Source organism: Colossoma macropomum, unplaced genomic scaffold (assembly GCF_904425465.1).
Source record: "Colossoma macropomum unplaced genomic scaffold, Colossoma_macropomum, whole genome shotgun sequence".
Classification (NCBI taxonomy): Eukaryota; Metazoa; Chordata; class Actinopteri; order Characiformes; family Serrasalmidae; genus Colossoma; species Colossoma macropomum.
The window spans coordinates 44,325,589-44,340,630 of NW_023494793.1; the positions used below are offsets into that span (position 1 = coordinate 44,325,589).

Sequence of the window (15,042 nt, forward strand, 5' to 3'; positions counted from 1 at the left end):
AACAAGTTAACGCATCCTCTACAGAGAACACACTTCTGCACATTTAAATGCACAATTACAGTCGATTTACTGAATTTAACGTGTTGGATTAAAGATAAACTATAAAACATGGCCTGCGTAAAGGTTACGGCATATTCAGCAGAAAAATGCCATATTTAGGTTTGTTCTTCTGTAGAAGAATTTGTGCCAAATTGAAAAGCAATCATTACAGTAGTGCACACAGAATACCACTGAAATGCAAAATATGTGCCAAAATGAAAAATAAACCCTCTATTACTTTATTATTTCACTTGACCCTTTTGACTCTGCTTTGTGACAACACCTGTTGTAAAAAGCGCTATATAAATAAACTTTGACTTTACTGAAAAACAATGCATTTTAAAGATGAAATGCTGAATTCATCTTAGAATTGAATACAGTGCACTTTGAAATAAAATAAAGGCATGACTATAATGCTTTCCACGGAGCGGTACTTAAAACAATGTTAAATTAGTGTAGTGGATCTTTTATTTTTCATTTTGGCACATTTTCTACATGTTACTGTTTAACTGCAATCTCGTGTGCACTGCATTTCACTGTTTTGGTTGTATTTCATTAAGGCAAATATATCTGAAGTACAAAAAAGAGGTGAAAACAGTGCACTTGGGCTCGGGCTTTTCATTATGGCACACATTTGGCACGGCGCCTGTGGAACAGTAATGTCGTGTGCATTGCATTTCACTGTTTTCATTGTTATGACTGCATCTGGATGAGGAATATCTGTTTAAAATGCTGCACAGTGGAAAACAGAATAGCTGTGCCTACATTACATTTTAAAGTGGGTTGTATTAAATTCTGGCATCAATTCAGCATTTCATTTTTAAAATGCAAATCCTCATGTACTGTTTTTCAGAAGAGGTTAAACAGCATGAAAACAACATAATAGAGGGTTTGTTTTTCATTTTGGCACATATTCTGCATCCCGCTATGGAACAGTAATGTTGTGTCCACTGCACTTCACGTTTTTGCCCTTTATTGACTGCTTTTTTATTTCTCATGAATTTCTCTTCCCGTTTATGTAAATTCCTTGATCCTGAAATTAAAATGATGTGGGTTTTGGAGAAGAACTTGTCCTCTTTGAAATGTGCCGAGAGTCAATATGAAAGCTGTTAAAGATCTACAACACCAGTTCCAGTTCCAGTGAATGTTTCCACCTTGATCCGGTCCCAGGTCCTGCAATGGGGACACACCTCGCCCTTCACAAGGCACCAAGGGTTGACTTACACCCTGGAATTCTTAAAAAGGCATTTTTGGTGGCCCAGAATGAACCACAATGTTCTAGGGTAAGTTGCTGCCTGCCAGGTCTGCACTCAGAGTAAAAAACCCAGGACAAGACCAGCAAGCTTGCTCCATCCCCTGTTTATCCCCTCACACTTGTGGTCGCATGTCTCCTTGGACTTTGTCTTGGGATTGCCTGCTTCTGAGGGCAACATGGTGGTCCTTATTATGGTCCACAATCTTGAAGGCCTGTAAGTTCATCACCATGCCCAAGCTTCCATCAGCCATGGAGACAAGCTATTGCTACTGCATGTGATCAGGTTCCACAGACTCCTGAGTGACCTGGCCTCTGACTGAGGACCCCAGTTTGCCAGTTGGAAGACCTTCTGTCAACTGCTGGGGGCCTCAGTCAGCTTGTCCTCTGGGTTCACCCTCAGTCCAGTGACCAGAATGAGTGGGTTAATCAGGACCTGAAGTGGGCTCTCTGGTGCTTGACATCTGCCATTCCCTCCTTCTAGGCCAGGGGTGTCAAACTCAACCACTAAAGGGCCATATTAAAAAACCTGAACAAATCATTGGGCCAGCTATATATATATATATATATATATATATATATATATATATATATATATATATATATATATATATATATGTATGTGTTCAATTTCTTGAATGATTCAAATATCATTTTAAATAAAAACTCATTGTTATATGTAAAACAGTAGACTACATTAGCTGCAGATAACGGTTAAACCTCTTTAAGTGTCCCCCATGTACAGTATTTTTTTTTTAAAACTGCCCATTTGCTGGGGAGGGGGTGGGAGCCCACATTATGTTGCAATGCATGCTTGGAACTGTAGTGCAGCTCATGGTAATTAAGATTAAGATTAAGTGACCCCTATTAGTCCCACAGCGGGGAAATTTCACCTCCGTATTTAACCCATCCGTGCAACGAAACACCACATACACACTAGTGAACACACACTAGGGGGTAGTGAGCACACTAGCCTGGAGCAGTGGGCGACCCTATTCCAAGCGCCCGGGGAGCAGTTGGGGGTTAGGTGCCTTGCTCAAGGGCACTTCAGTCATGTACTGTTGGCTCAGGGGATCAAACCAGCGACCTTCCAGTCACAGGACTGGTTCCCTAATCTCCAGCCCATGACTGCCCAAATGGCCTAATATTAATATAAAATTAAAATAATTTTGCGGAGCAAATAAGATTAAGCCATGGGCCTGACTTGGCTCGCGGGCCTTGTGTTTCACATATGGGTTCTAGGCTGAGCACCTGCTCTGGATGGAGTATGCCCATAAAACATTGTGGCACTCATTGTTGGGCATGATGCCATTCCAGTGCCTGTTTAGGTTTCCTCCTTCCATGTTCCCTGAGCAGGAGGTGGAATTTAAAGTTCTCATGGCAGTACACCTTGTTTGTCATTGCCCTTGTGTCTGGCGGAGGGCTTGTGCTGCATTGCAGGTGGCAACTGGGACCTCGTTCTGCCCAGGTCAGTGGATCTGGCTCTCAACCATAGGCCTAACACTCCAGCTTAAGGCTCTTAAATTGTCCCCATGGTAAACAGACCCCTTCAAAATACTCTGGCGCATCATTCCAGTCTGGAACTCCTTTCTCTTTTCTTTGTCTTTCTTATTTTCTTTCTCTTGAGCTGAGCCACCTGCAATAACAGACAGCCACCAGAAAGAGGCACAGACCTGCCATGTGGTAATCAAGGGTGATTTCGTAAGCTGAGCTCACTGACAGACTCAGACTCAGCCCTGGAGTTCTGACAGCAGACTGCCTAGTACTTTTGATAAAGCCTTCTTCAGTTTACTTTTTCTCAAGCTCTTTTTCTGAAGCCTCTCTTTTGTGCATGTTCTGTGCTCAAACCTCTATCCTTGAAAAAAAATCAAGCTCTGCTTTGGCACTCAATATTGAGCCAGTCATGAAGAATCCATTTGTGTTTTTCTCTTTACACAAAGTTAGCAGTATTTTATCTCCTGACGTCCTTAGTTTGTTGTTTGAATCTGGTAGCTCACTGGTAAGGTGTCAGTCTTTCACCTACAGAGTTGGTGGTTCAAATTCTCTTCCAGGCATCTTATGTTTCCATTCAGTAAACTATTCATTAATGATAGTTGCAATACTTAAATCATCTCTTTTCCAGAGATGCCCCTGTCATTGTTTTTGTTAATTTGTTTAAGCTCTAGAGTAAACTTGCACCGGAGTCCATTCCTTGCTTTCAATTGGTGGCTTGCTGAGTTTATACTGACCCACCAAAAAGAAGCCCTGGATTCAGTTCCTATTCAAAGTGAGTCACCACATTACACTCTCTCTCACTCCGTCTCGCTCGGGAGAGGGCTCAGTGTGTGTGTGTGTGTTTAAGTGAACGCAGTGTTTATAGCTCTCACACACATATGAATAGGTGATGATAGGACATTCTGCTGAAGATCATTCTCCTGTGGAGTTCAGCAGGTTCAGAGGAAAAGGTAATTTTACAAATTTTACAAAATTTCTCCATTAATTTAATGTTTGAGATTATTCAGAGTGGTTTGGTGTGAAATGGTTGATTTGTAGAGACTCAGACGTCTTTACAGTGGTGGTGATAGGAACCACACTGTGAAAAATGGCTCGTCAGATCAACCTAAAAAATTACTAGTTTTATTCAACTCAAAAAATTGCTCTGATTTAAAGAATTGTTCAAATTATTTATTTATGTTGAATAAAACTAGTTAATTTATTTGTTACCATATGAAGTAATTTTTAGGTTGATCTGACGAGCCATTTTTTACAGTGCAGGGATCGCCATGACCACAACACACACATAGACATTTAATGCATGCACGGCGTCGTGAGGCAAAATAGTCCTCCCAGAAAACTAACTGTGATCCGATTTTCCACTATTTTGCCATCATTAACGTTCCATACAAACACTTAAACGACATGTATAGATTCTCTGGTGGTTTTGGATAGTCAATAAAACGGCTATTTGTGAATGACTCTGTTTACATCTCAAACACTGAATTATTCGACCAAACTTTTGCATAAGAGTGTACAAAACAGAAAATAAAAACTACATTAAAATTCATTTACAAGCAAAGTTCAATGTTTTTTTTCTGGATCTCAGGTGAAATCAGCTCTTAGGTGAAATCAGCTGTTCATGAAGATGGTGCAGTCTATCTCCAGTGAGTAGATTCAAATACAGATGTTTTTCCTTCTCCTCTAAAGTTACCATTCATGTGTTCAGTAACTCGAGTCTGTTTTATTTGTGAAAAGTCTTAAATCTCTCTTTGAGAGATCTTCAACCTCTAAATCATGTAGTGCTTGTATCCCTCCTCAAAATAAACACTGGAAGTCCACAGAATTCACATTCTGCTTCCTTTTCTGACAAAAGCAAAGCTGGAATTTATTGTCTTGGTTGCAGACAATTTTAATACACACAAATTAGCCTTTTTACACCCATCTCTCAAAAGTTATGGATGAAAGAAATTAAAATGTGCACAAAAATCAGCTTGCTCACTTTTCATGTCTCGGAACTTGTCTGAGTTGTTTCATGGGTCAAAATAGGCATAAATCTTTTATACATCACTATTGTATATGCCTTACAATTAAACTGTAATTAGGCTGTATTAGTTACCTTTAAGACAAAAATATGTAACTGAGCTCTGTTTCAGTCGGCTCCCCTAAGATGTGCCTCATGCAAAAAAGCATGAAAAGACAGGGCTAAACCGCTGGAGGCTGAATAGGTGGAAATATGTAAATGAGTTGTGGATGGCTTTTCAAAACTGTATGAGGCTGTTTTTTAAGCTTAATTTCCATTTATGGATTGGACTGGAGAGCGAAAGGTACATTTTTATCTAGTGTTTGCTAACAGTGCTTACATATTTACTGAAACTTGCAAAACTTGTTTTTCCATGATATGGACCTCAGTTACATTCATGATGCAACCATTTAAAAACCTCAATAGGAAAGTTTCACGCTGTATAAATCGTTTGCACATACCTTTACTGACTAACGCTGTCTCTGATCTCCTGTTTGACATCATTTGGGTAAATGTTGCTTTCTACTATTCTCAGCTTTTTCAATGAGTATGAAAAAAAAACAGAACAAATGTTTATGAATATCTCAGGTGAAATCTTTTTTTGTTGTTTCTTGGTGGTGTTTATAGTGTCTCTGGTAGACTGAGTGGATGTTTTACATCTGATCAACACTTGCCTACAAAACTCTTTTATTGATGCTCACATCATTAGCTGATGATGACTGATTGCTAAGTTAACAACTTAAGGTAGATATAAATATGAGAGTATTTTTGTAAGCTGTCAGTAAACGTGTTTCTTTTGTTTTGCAGTTATCTAGTAAAGTTTTGTGTTTTTGGCTGAAAGCAATGAAAATGTGTCAACACATTTGCAAAATGACACTTCTGTTTTGCTAAGAAAGTGACAATGAAGATGAAGTTGATCCCTGTTTCTTTAAATGTGTTTGAGTGATCAATCAAAAAAACCATGACCGGAACATGAGCACTGTGTTGCAGATTATGCAAGAACATAAACTGAAGCTCCACAGTGTTACTTCAGTAAGCCTGAGATACAGTACTTTGGCTATACCATTTGCAAAGATGGAATTTAGCCAGATGTTAATAAAGTCAAGGTTATCACAGAAATGCCAAGCTCTGCCAACATTACTGAACTATACCAAACCCTAGGCATGGTGAACTATTCGAGCAAATTCCTGCCCAAAATTCCTACCCCATCACAGAAATGTTAAAGAAGGATATACCTGGGCAACAACCACAGAAAAAAGCATTTAAATAGGTGATGTCTATGCTTGCTTCAGCACCAGGGTTATCATTTTATGACATCTGCATGGATAGCTTTGTTCTGAGGGGCATAGAAAGCTTTGTTCTACAAACCGATCAAAAACCACTTGTGAAATGAAGCTATTTGTGATTTTTCCACTGACAATACAGAATAAAAGACAAGAATACACAGAACGCTACAGCACCAAAAAGACTCCAGTCATACCATCTACAGCACATTGACTATCAATCTGAAGAACCATTTCACTATGCAAAGAGCTCTTTAATCATGCAAATCTTTTTTTTGTGTGTGTGTTTCTAGTTCTATACAGAACTTTTTTCTTCACTTTGAAGAACTATCTGTGGTAACACTTTACATTAAGGGTCACTAATCAATCATTAAATATATAATAATCAACTATTAGTTTCCCATTGTTTAGTTATTAGTTAACACTTCATTAAGCATTAGCTATTACTTAGTAATTGATTAAGCACTTATCAATTAGTAATTAAGTACACTGTTAGTTGATAAGTTAGTTTGTCGTTAGTTTGTGGCTTACTTACTCGTTATCTGTGTGCTAATTGCTGCTTATTACATTGTTAATTAACTAATAAGTATTTTTCTTCATATAAAGAAGTAATGTGATGATAACTTACTAGCACTTGTGTGTTAATCCCGCTAATTATCTGTTAATTAACTTTCCATCACCTCCATATATTCAGTTGCTTCACTTTTCTCACTTTGGTTCATTAAAGATGCTTATGGTCACATCTGACCGTAAGATGAGCGCACACAAATTCATGGACGGTTTTGTTATTCATCACGTTCATCTTGGCATATCTGTTCTCATATCTGGTAGGAGTGCATGTAAATTTGGGCATAAATGCTGGATATGTGGCTAATTAACCAAAACTATTATCAACATAATCTGTAATTGCAAAAATAAGAACAACAATAGAAAATTTCAGTAATACTAATTTGTGTGCATGACAGTCCAGGACCAAAGTGGATGTACTCACTTTACATGCACATTGATATAAACAAGTGCTGCAACTATTTCATGTTCCATTTAAAGACACATTACACTGTGCTTTTGTTTCATACTACTGACTCACAAACACAGCTTCGGTCATACACTGCAATAATACAGCGTTTATTTTAGGGAATTAATTACACTAAACAATCACTCTACTATGTTAACAACACTGAGAGTATATAGTTTTATTTCACATTTTATTTTTTCCAGTTGTTTTCATTTTAATACTATTAAGTTTGGTCAGCAGGGGAGGAGTGCACTCACTGCTGGACATCAAACTCCACCCACGAGCACGGCCATTAGCTTTCATGCCAAACACTGCCGTTTTATTGGCTGGCTACTGAAACATCTGCATAAATTAGTGTGTGCTTCATGTAAATGATATGTAAATGAGGTGCTGGTAGGCTGGTTTCATGCACTGAAGCTGATTTATCATTTATGCTCAAATCTCCACTTGTTTCCACATCGTACAAAATTGTTATGAATCAGACGCAGAGCAGTTCATACCGTATAAACCGTATATACCGTATAAAAGGCAAAAAAAGGTGTTTTTTTTTACGTAACTTTGATGATTATTGGGTCCTTTTCACAACAGTCGTGATTACTTCCGGTTTAATTATTAGCAGGGTAAAACTCACTTCCTCTCCATAAAGCTACTGCAGACGCGATGTCAGAATGTTTAGTAGTGAACTGTAACGCTCAAACATGGAGCTACAACAGCTATATTTTAGTTTTCCTGCACGGCTGTGACCGTGAGAGTAAGAAGTAGACGGAAGCTTTGATTTAACTGTAAACAGAGCTAAAATGCTGTATGTTGTTTTTACTGCAGTTCTGCTGCAGCTGCTTCACATCAAGCTGTCTCTGTGTCTTTGTACAACACGCCAGCGATTTGGTAATATTCTGTTTTCAAAAAAAAGAAAAATTTTATATGCAGCATGAATGTTATAGACTGTATTTATATTAAGCTAGCTATACTAGCTAGAAGCTACTGCTAACCAAACTAGCCCGGCTAACATGAAGCAGCTTTTTCAGATGTTTTTTCCAGCTAGGAGTCGCGTTTTTGACTGAGCAATGAAAGGTGGGTGTTTTCTGAAGTGCTGCTTCAAAAATCGCCATGAAACGATAAGAACAATGCTGTTTGGCAGATCGCTAACATAGACAGCGTTAGAGCTAACTTAGCTTTAAAGTTCGATGCTCATACGAAGCTGGTGTTCCTCAAACTGCTAATGGTAGGCTAGCTAATTAGCGACTGTAGCCTGCTAGCCTACCGTAAGCTAATACAGTTTAAACGTTGTCTATCAAATAGACTTTACATGTAAAAGTTTTTGTTTGTGTTGATGTCAGAAGTCACTGCCATCATGTAGCTAAATGTGTCACAGAACCTGCTCCACGTTAGCCGGCTGGTGGCAGCAGCTGATGAAAGCTAACTAGCTTCCTTATTTTGGGAACACAGCTACAGTTAGAAATGGCTTCTAGCGTTGCTAGCTAACCTAGCTACAGCTAAACAACGTCTACCAAATTCATACTACACAGAAGAACTTTAATTTCTTTTGAAAACAAAAATATTACAGAAATTGCTGGCATGTTGTTCAACTACAGAGACACTGCTTGAGGTGAGCAGCTGCAGCAGCAGTAAGCAGGGCTACACCACACACAGCATTTTAGCTGTGTTTACAGTTAAATCAGGGCTTCCATTCACTTCCTTTTGTCATGATAGTGCACAAAAAACTAACATATGTCTGTTGTAGCTCAGTATTTGAGCATTATAGTTCACTGCTAATGCTTAATCCCGACGTAATCGCGACTCTTTGTGAAAAGGGCCCATGGCCGTTAGAGCTTTACATTTTGACCATTAATTACTTCTTAAATTCCACTTAATCAACCATTCATTACTTCTTAAATTCCTCTTACTTAATCATTAATTACTGCTTTTGTGTTGTCACTTTACTTGGAGGGACACAAAAGCAGTAATTAATGGTTAAGTAAGAGGAATTTAAGAAGTAATTAATGGTCAAAATGTAAAGATCTAATGGCTATGGGCCCTTTTCACAAAGAGTCGCGATTACGTCCGGATTAAGCATTAGTAGTGAACTATAATGCTCAAATACTGAGCTACAAAAGACATATGTTAGTTTTCGTGCACTATCATGACAAAATGGCCATTAGATCTTTACATTTTGACCATTAATTACTTCTTAAATTCCTCTTAAACATTAATTACTGATTTTGTGTTGTCACTTGGAGGGACACAAAAGCAGTAATTAATGGTTAAGTAAGAGGAATTTAAGAAGCAATGAATGGTTGATTAAGTGGAATTTAAGAAGTAAATAACGGGCAAAATGTAAAGATCTAATGCCCATTAATCACCAAAGTCGCATAAAAAAGAACACTTTTTTTTTTTTGCCTTTTATAAGGTATGAACTGCTCTGCGTCTGATTCATAACAGTTTTGTACGATGTGGAAACAAGTGGAGATTTGAGCATAAATGATAAATCAGCTTCAGTGCATGAAACCAGCCGACCAGCACCTCATTTACAATTCATGCAGATGTTTCAGTAGCCAGCCAATAAAACGGCAGTGTTTGGCATGAAAGCGAATGGCCATGCTCATGGGTGGAGTTTGATGTCCAGCAGTGAGTGCACTCCTCCCCTGCTGACCAAACTTAATAGTATTAAAATGAAAACAACTGGAAAAAATAAAATGTGAAATAAAACAAAATACTCTCAGTGTTGTTAACATAGTAGAGTGATTGTTTAGTGTAATTAATTCCCTAAAATAAACGCTGTATTATTGCAGTGTATGACCGAAGCTGTGTTTGTGAGTCAGTAGTATGAAACAAAAGCACAGTGTAATGTGTCTTTAAATGGAACATGAAATAGTTGCAGCACTTGTTTATATCAATGTGCATGTAAAGTGAGTACATCCACTTTGGTCCTGGACTGTCATGCACACAAATTAGTATTACTGAAATTTTCTATTGTTGTTCTTATTTTTGCAATTACAGATTATGTTGATAATAGTTTTGGTTAATTAGCCACATATCCAGCATTTATGCCCAAATTTACATGCACTCCTACCAGATATGAGTACAGATGTGCCAAGATGAACGTGATGAATAACAAAACCGTCCATGAATTTGTGTGCGCTCATCTTACGGTCAGATGTGACCATAAGCATCTTTAATGAACCAAAGTGAGAAAAGTGAAGCAACTGAATATATGGAGGTGATGGAAAGTTAATTAACAGATAATTAGCGGGATTAACACACAAGTGCTAGTAAGTTATCATCACATTACTTCTTTATATGAAGAAAAATACTTATTAGTTAATTAACAATGTAATAAGCAGCAATTAGCACACAGATAACGAGTAAGTAAGCCACAAACTAACGACAAACTAACTTATCAACTAACAGTGTACTTAATTACTAATTGATAAGTGCTTAATCAATTACTAAGTAATAGCTAATGCTTAATGAAGTGTTAACTAATAACTAAACAATGGGAAACTAATAGTTGATTATTATATATTTAATGATTGATTAGCGACCCTTAATGTAAAGTGTTACCCTATCTGTTTTTAAGAGTGAACTACTGCACATAGGAGACGGGCATATTTAACTATGAGCGAATCAGAAACTGCTAATTTAAATGATAACTCTCTAGGCAAATCAGAAAACACGACCATCAAGTTCTCTCATACACTCTATCAAGAACGCCTTAGAGTTTGATAGTGAGTGTGAGAGAGTTTGTTAGTGAGTGTGTGAGAGGTTTCATAGTGAGTGTGAGAGTTTCATAGTGAGTGTGAGAGGGTTTGATAACGAGTGTGAGAGGGTTTAATAACGAGTGTGAGAGGGTTTGATAGTGAATGTGAGAGGTCTGATAGTGTGAGAGGGTTTGATAGTGAGTGTGAGAGGTTTCATGGTGAGTGAGAGGTTTGAGTGTGAGAGGTTTGATGGTGGGTGTGAGAGTTTGATAGCGAGTGTGAGAGGTTTGATAGTGACTGTGAGAGGGTTTGATGGTGAGTGTGAGAGGTTTGATAGTGACTGTGAGAGGGTTTCATGGTGAGTGTGAGAGGTTTGATAGTGACTGTGAGTGGTTTGATAGTAAGTGAGAGAGGTTAGTTAGACAACTAGTGGTCATGGACACCTTGTTGAGGAATCTCCTGCAGGGTGGCAGCATATAGGACACAGAAGAAGTTGCTGCATATGTGCGAGCAGTCACAAAATCTCTGCAGACCAGCATCTTCAGAGACGTTGGAATGCATTAGGAGTGCATCTGCAATTCAGAGCGTACTTGCACACATCAGGAGTAGCTGGCCTGAGAAGATTATTCACTCCATACCCTAGTATACAGGAAAGGTCCATCTCTTAGAATATTAGAGTATTGTGTTACATCAAGACGGGTTAGTGATTTCAGCATCCCAACAAAGATGAGGTTCTGCAGTGAATTCATGATGGTCCCCAAGGGCTGACCAAATGCAGAGAAAGAGCTGGAATATCGGTATGGAGGCCAGGACTCAGTAATGACATTGCAAGAAGGGTAACGTTTTGTGAATTCTGTGCAGAGGACAAGCCAGCTCAGAGAAGGGAGCCACTGATCCCTTCCAAATGGCCCTTGGCAGAGAATTGCCCCTGACCTGTGTGAGTTTGATAAGAAGAAGTACCTAGTGATAGTGAATCATTACTCTGTGTTTATAGACATGGCCCAGGTGCCCAGCATCAGTAGCCAGCAAGTCACCGCTAGACTCAAAAGTATGTTTGCAAGGGCATTCCTCTTAAGCTTGTGAGTGACAGCGGAACACAGTTTGTCTCTGTTCTGGGACAAATATGGCTTCACGCACCTGATGTCTAGCCCCCATTACCCTCAATCAAATGGTGCAGCTGAGAGGGCCATCCAAGCCTTGAAAGACAATCTGAAACAACTTGATCGACACCTAGCATTTATGTGTTACCGAGCTCCCGGCTCAGCTGATAATGGTTTGCCACGTTCACATGCCATTTCCAGTGTTGGAAAGAAAGCTGATGCCTTCACCATCAATTGTGCTGATAGCAGAAAGTCAAAGAGGCTTACCAGTTCTTTTACAACAGGTAATACTCTGACCAATCCCTTTCAGAGTTACAACCAGAACAAAGAGTTTGAGTCAAATTAGATAAAGAGAAAGGGCAGAAAACACCTGCAGCAATCCTAAGTAAGTCCTCTGAATCGAGATCATATGTTGTCCATACTGAGAATAGTACCATCACTAAAAGAAACCAACCAGAACAAAAAGAAACAGCCCAATCACAATCACCTTGTGGAACTACTGATCGACCTACTGAGATTTGTGAACAGTTCATTTCTCTTGTACTGTGTCTGAGCTGGTCACTCTTTGCAGAAACAGCACCACCACAGTGTGAGACAGTGACATCTAGAGGCAGAGAGATGAAACTACCTGCTCGCTACAGGGAGACTTGATATGAGTGTTAGCTGTAGGAACAGCTGCTCTTATGGGCAGAATAATCCCTGTGCTGCTGTGAACAGGACAGTCTATCCCAGTATCCTAGTTTATAATAATTTGTGTCCTTATGTTGAATGGCACCTCTCACTTTAGGCTTCTGAAAGTTATGAGAACAGTATTATTACTAAGGTATGTTTAGATCTTTTTTTTTTTTTTATCTTTATATGTTTAGATAGAATGTGAATAACAAGTATACTATATGGACAAAAGTACAGGGATTCTTAATCATTGAACTCATTCAGAATTTCATTCAGTCCCATTGCCCCAGGGGTATAAAATCAAACACCTAGCCATGCAGTCTGCCTTTACACACATTAGTGAAAGAATGGGTCGTTCTAAAGAGCTCACTGAATTCGAGCGTGGTTCTGTAATAGGAGGCCACCGTTGCAACAAGTCAGTTCATAAAATTTCTTTCCTCCAAGATATTCCACAATCAACTGTGGGAGGTATTATTGAAAAGTGCAAGCATTTACTTGATTATGCTTGATTTGACGCTGTAAAGTTTGGTGGAGGAGGGATAATGCTATGGGGTTGTTTTTCATTTTATTTACATGATATCTAAAGTGTTGTACTGAATGTATGTGGGGGACATAGAAGTCCCCCCCCTCCCAGGGAGATGAAAAGAATATAGGAGCGAATTCTCACTAATCAAAAGCACATTAGGAAAAAAAGTTAGTTTCATGGGAGAAATACAGTCTGCAGGGTGAATTTGGAGAAATATCTGTCTGACTGCTGTTAAAATTCACAGATGACTATGGTGATGCAAGAAGATGACCAAAAACACATCCTACTAAAACTACATAAAAAATTGTTACATTTTAATCCACATTTTTTCACTGATTGTTTTGGGGGCTAAGCTGATGTTTATATGATTGCAGAAAATTGAATTTTCTAACGTTCTACTCTTCCATCTAGGAATCCAGGTGAGGAGGTGGAAGCTGGAGATGGCTTCTGTGTTCATTGCTGGCACTTTGTGTTTGATCATACTCGTGAGAACATATCTCCAGGACAAGAGCCAAGAGGAGCCTGCGCTATCAGGATATGAACGGAATCTGGAACTCAACGCCGGGATGCCTCAAGCTTTTCCAAGTTTACCTCCCAAATGTGAACAGAACTCATCTGTTTCCAACATCAGTGGATTTTCCTCCTTGCCCCAAAATATTCAAGACTTCCTATATTACAGACATTGTCGGCATTTCCCGATGTTACTCAACATTCCCGATAAGTGTGGTGGCCCTGAACGATCTTCAGACGTGTTTCTTTTTTTGGTTATCAAGAGTTCTCCACCCAATTATGAGAGACGGGAGGTGTTGCGGAAAACATGGGCTGCCGAGAGGCTGCAGAACGGCGTTTGGATTCGTACCGTGTTTATATCTGGGACTGTTGGACAGAGCTTTGAGAAGCAGAGGATGAACAAACTCCTGGAAGTGGAGAACCGTGAACACAAGGACATTCTGCAGTGGGACTTTCATGATTCCTTCTTCAATCTCACACTCAAGCAGATCCTTTTCTTTGAATGGATGGAAAGATTTTGCCCCAACGCCCACTTCCTGCTCAACGGGGATGATGACATTTTTGCCAACACGGATAACATGGTGGTGTATCTCCAAGGTTTGGGTGATGATGGTGCCAATAAACACTTATTTGTTGGCCACCTAATCCAGTATGTTGGACCAATCAGGAATGAGGCCAGCAAATATTATGTCCCGGTCCAAGTGCAGGAATCTGATAGGTATCCTCCCTATTGTGGCGGAGGAGGCTTCCTGCTTTCACGTTTTACTGCCAAGACCATCTACAATATGTCTCACTCCATCACTATTCTGCCCATAGACGATGTTTACATGGGAATGTGTCTGGAAAAAGCTGGGCTGAAACCCTCGTCCCACATGGGCGTTCGGACAGCTGGCCTACACATTCCCTCCAAAGTGCTGGACCCTTATGACCCTTGCTATTATCGTGAAATTATCCTAGTCCACAGATTCCTGCCTCATCAAATTTACATCATGTGGCACGAAGTCCACCAGCAAGATCTGAAATGTGGAAAGACACTTACTGCTCATTAAAGCATGACTCTTGAAAGCTTTTGCATGAATGTATTTAACAAATACCTTTATCTACAGCGATTTGCATGTGTACATACCTGAGCTGCACAATACAGACATGTTTGATAAATACCTGTCCTCAGACTGGCTGGTTACTGTGCAAAATAAATATTGATATAATAGCTACTTCAGAACCTGTTGCACATTTTTGTGCCTGGTAAGGCTGGCAGCATTCCCCGAACTACCTTTTTTTTTATAAAGACTACAAAAAGAAATACTGATAAATATATATGTAGCTTCTTATGGCGATGTGAGTATGCTGTAACAGCAGTTATTACCGTTCTTTTTCATATACAACACTCGGAGTGAGAGTCACATTTCAAGTATTTTTTGCAGGTGAGTAGCTCATACTGATCAGAATTC

General features: G+C 39.2%; 1 protein-coding gene across 2 annotated transcripts; it reads left to right on the plus strand.

The window, feature by feature from the left end:
* Nucleotides 1-3,557: 3,557 nt before the first annotated feature.
* On the plus strand, nucleotides 3,558-14,700 carry LOC118812997 (N-acetyllactosaminide beta-1,3-N-acetylglucosaminyltransferase 3-like). Of its 2 annotated transcripts, none has more exons than XM_036578105.1 (3): nucleotides 3,558-3,735; nucleotides 4,374-4,431; nucleotides 13,493-14,700. In XM_036578105.1, exons 2-3 carry the CDS (start codon nucleotides 4,407-4,409, stop codon nucleotides 14,638-14,640), a joined length of 1,173 nt encoding a protein of 390 aa, XP_036433998.1. In that variant the 5' UTR covers nucleotides 3,558-3,735; nucleotides 4,374-4,406; the 3' UTR covers nucleotides 14,641-14,700. The 2 variants fall into 2 exon arrangements, with proteins under 2 accessions (XP_036433998.1, XP_036433999.1); XM_036578106.1 differs by having other exon boundaries at nucleotides 4,391-4,431.
* The last annotated feature ends 342 nt before the right edge of the window (nucleotides 14,701-15,042 follow it).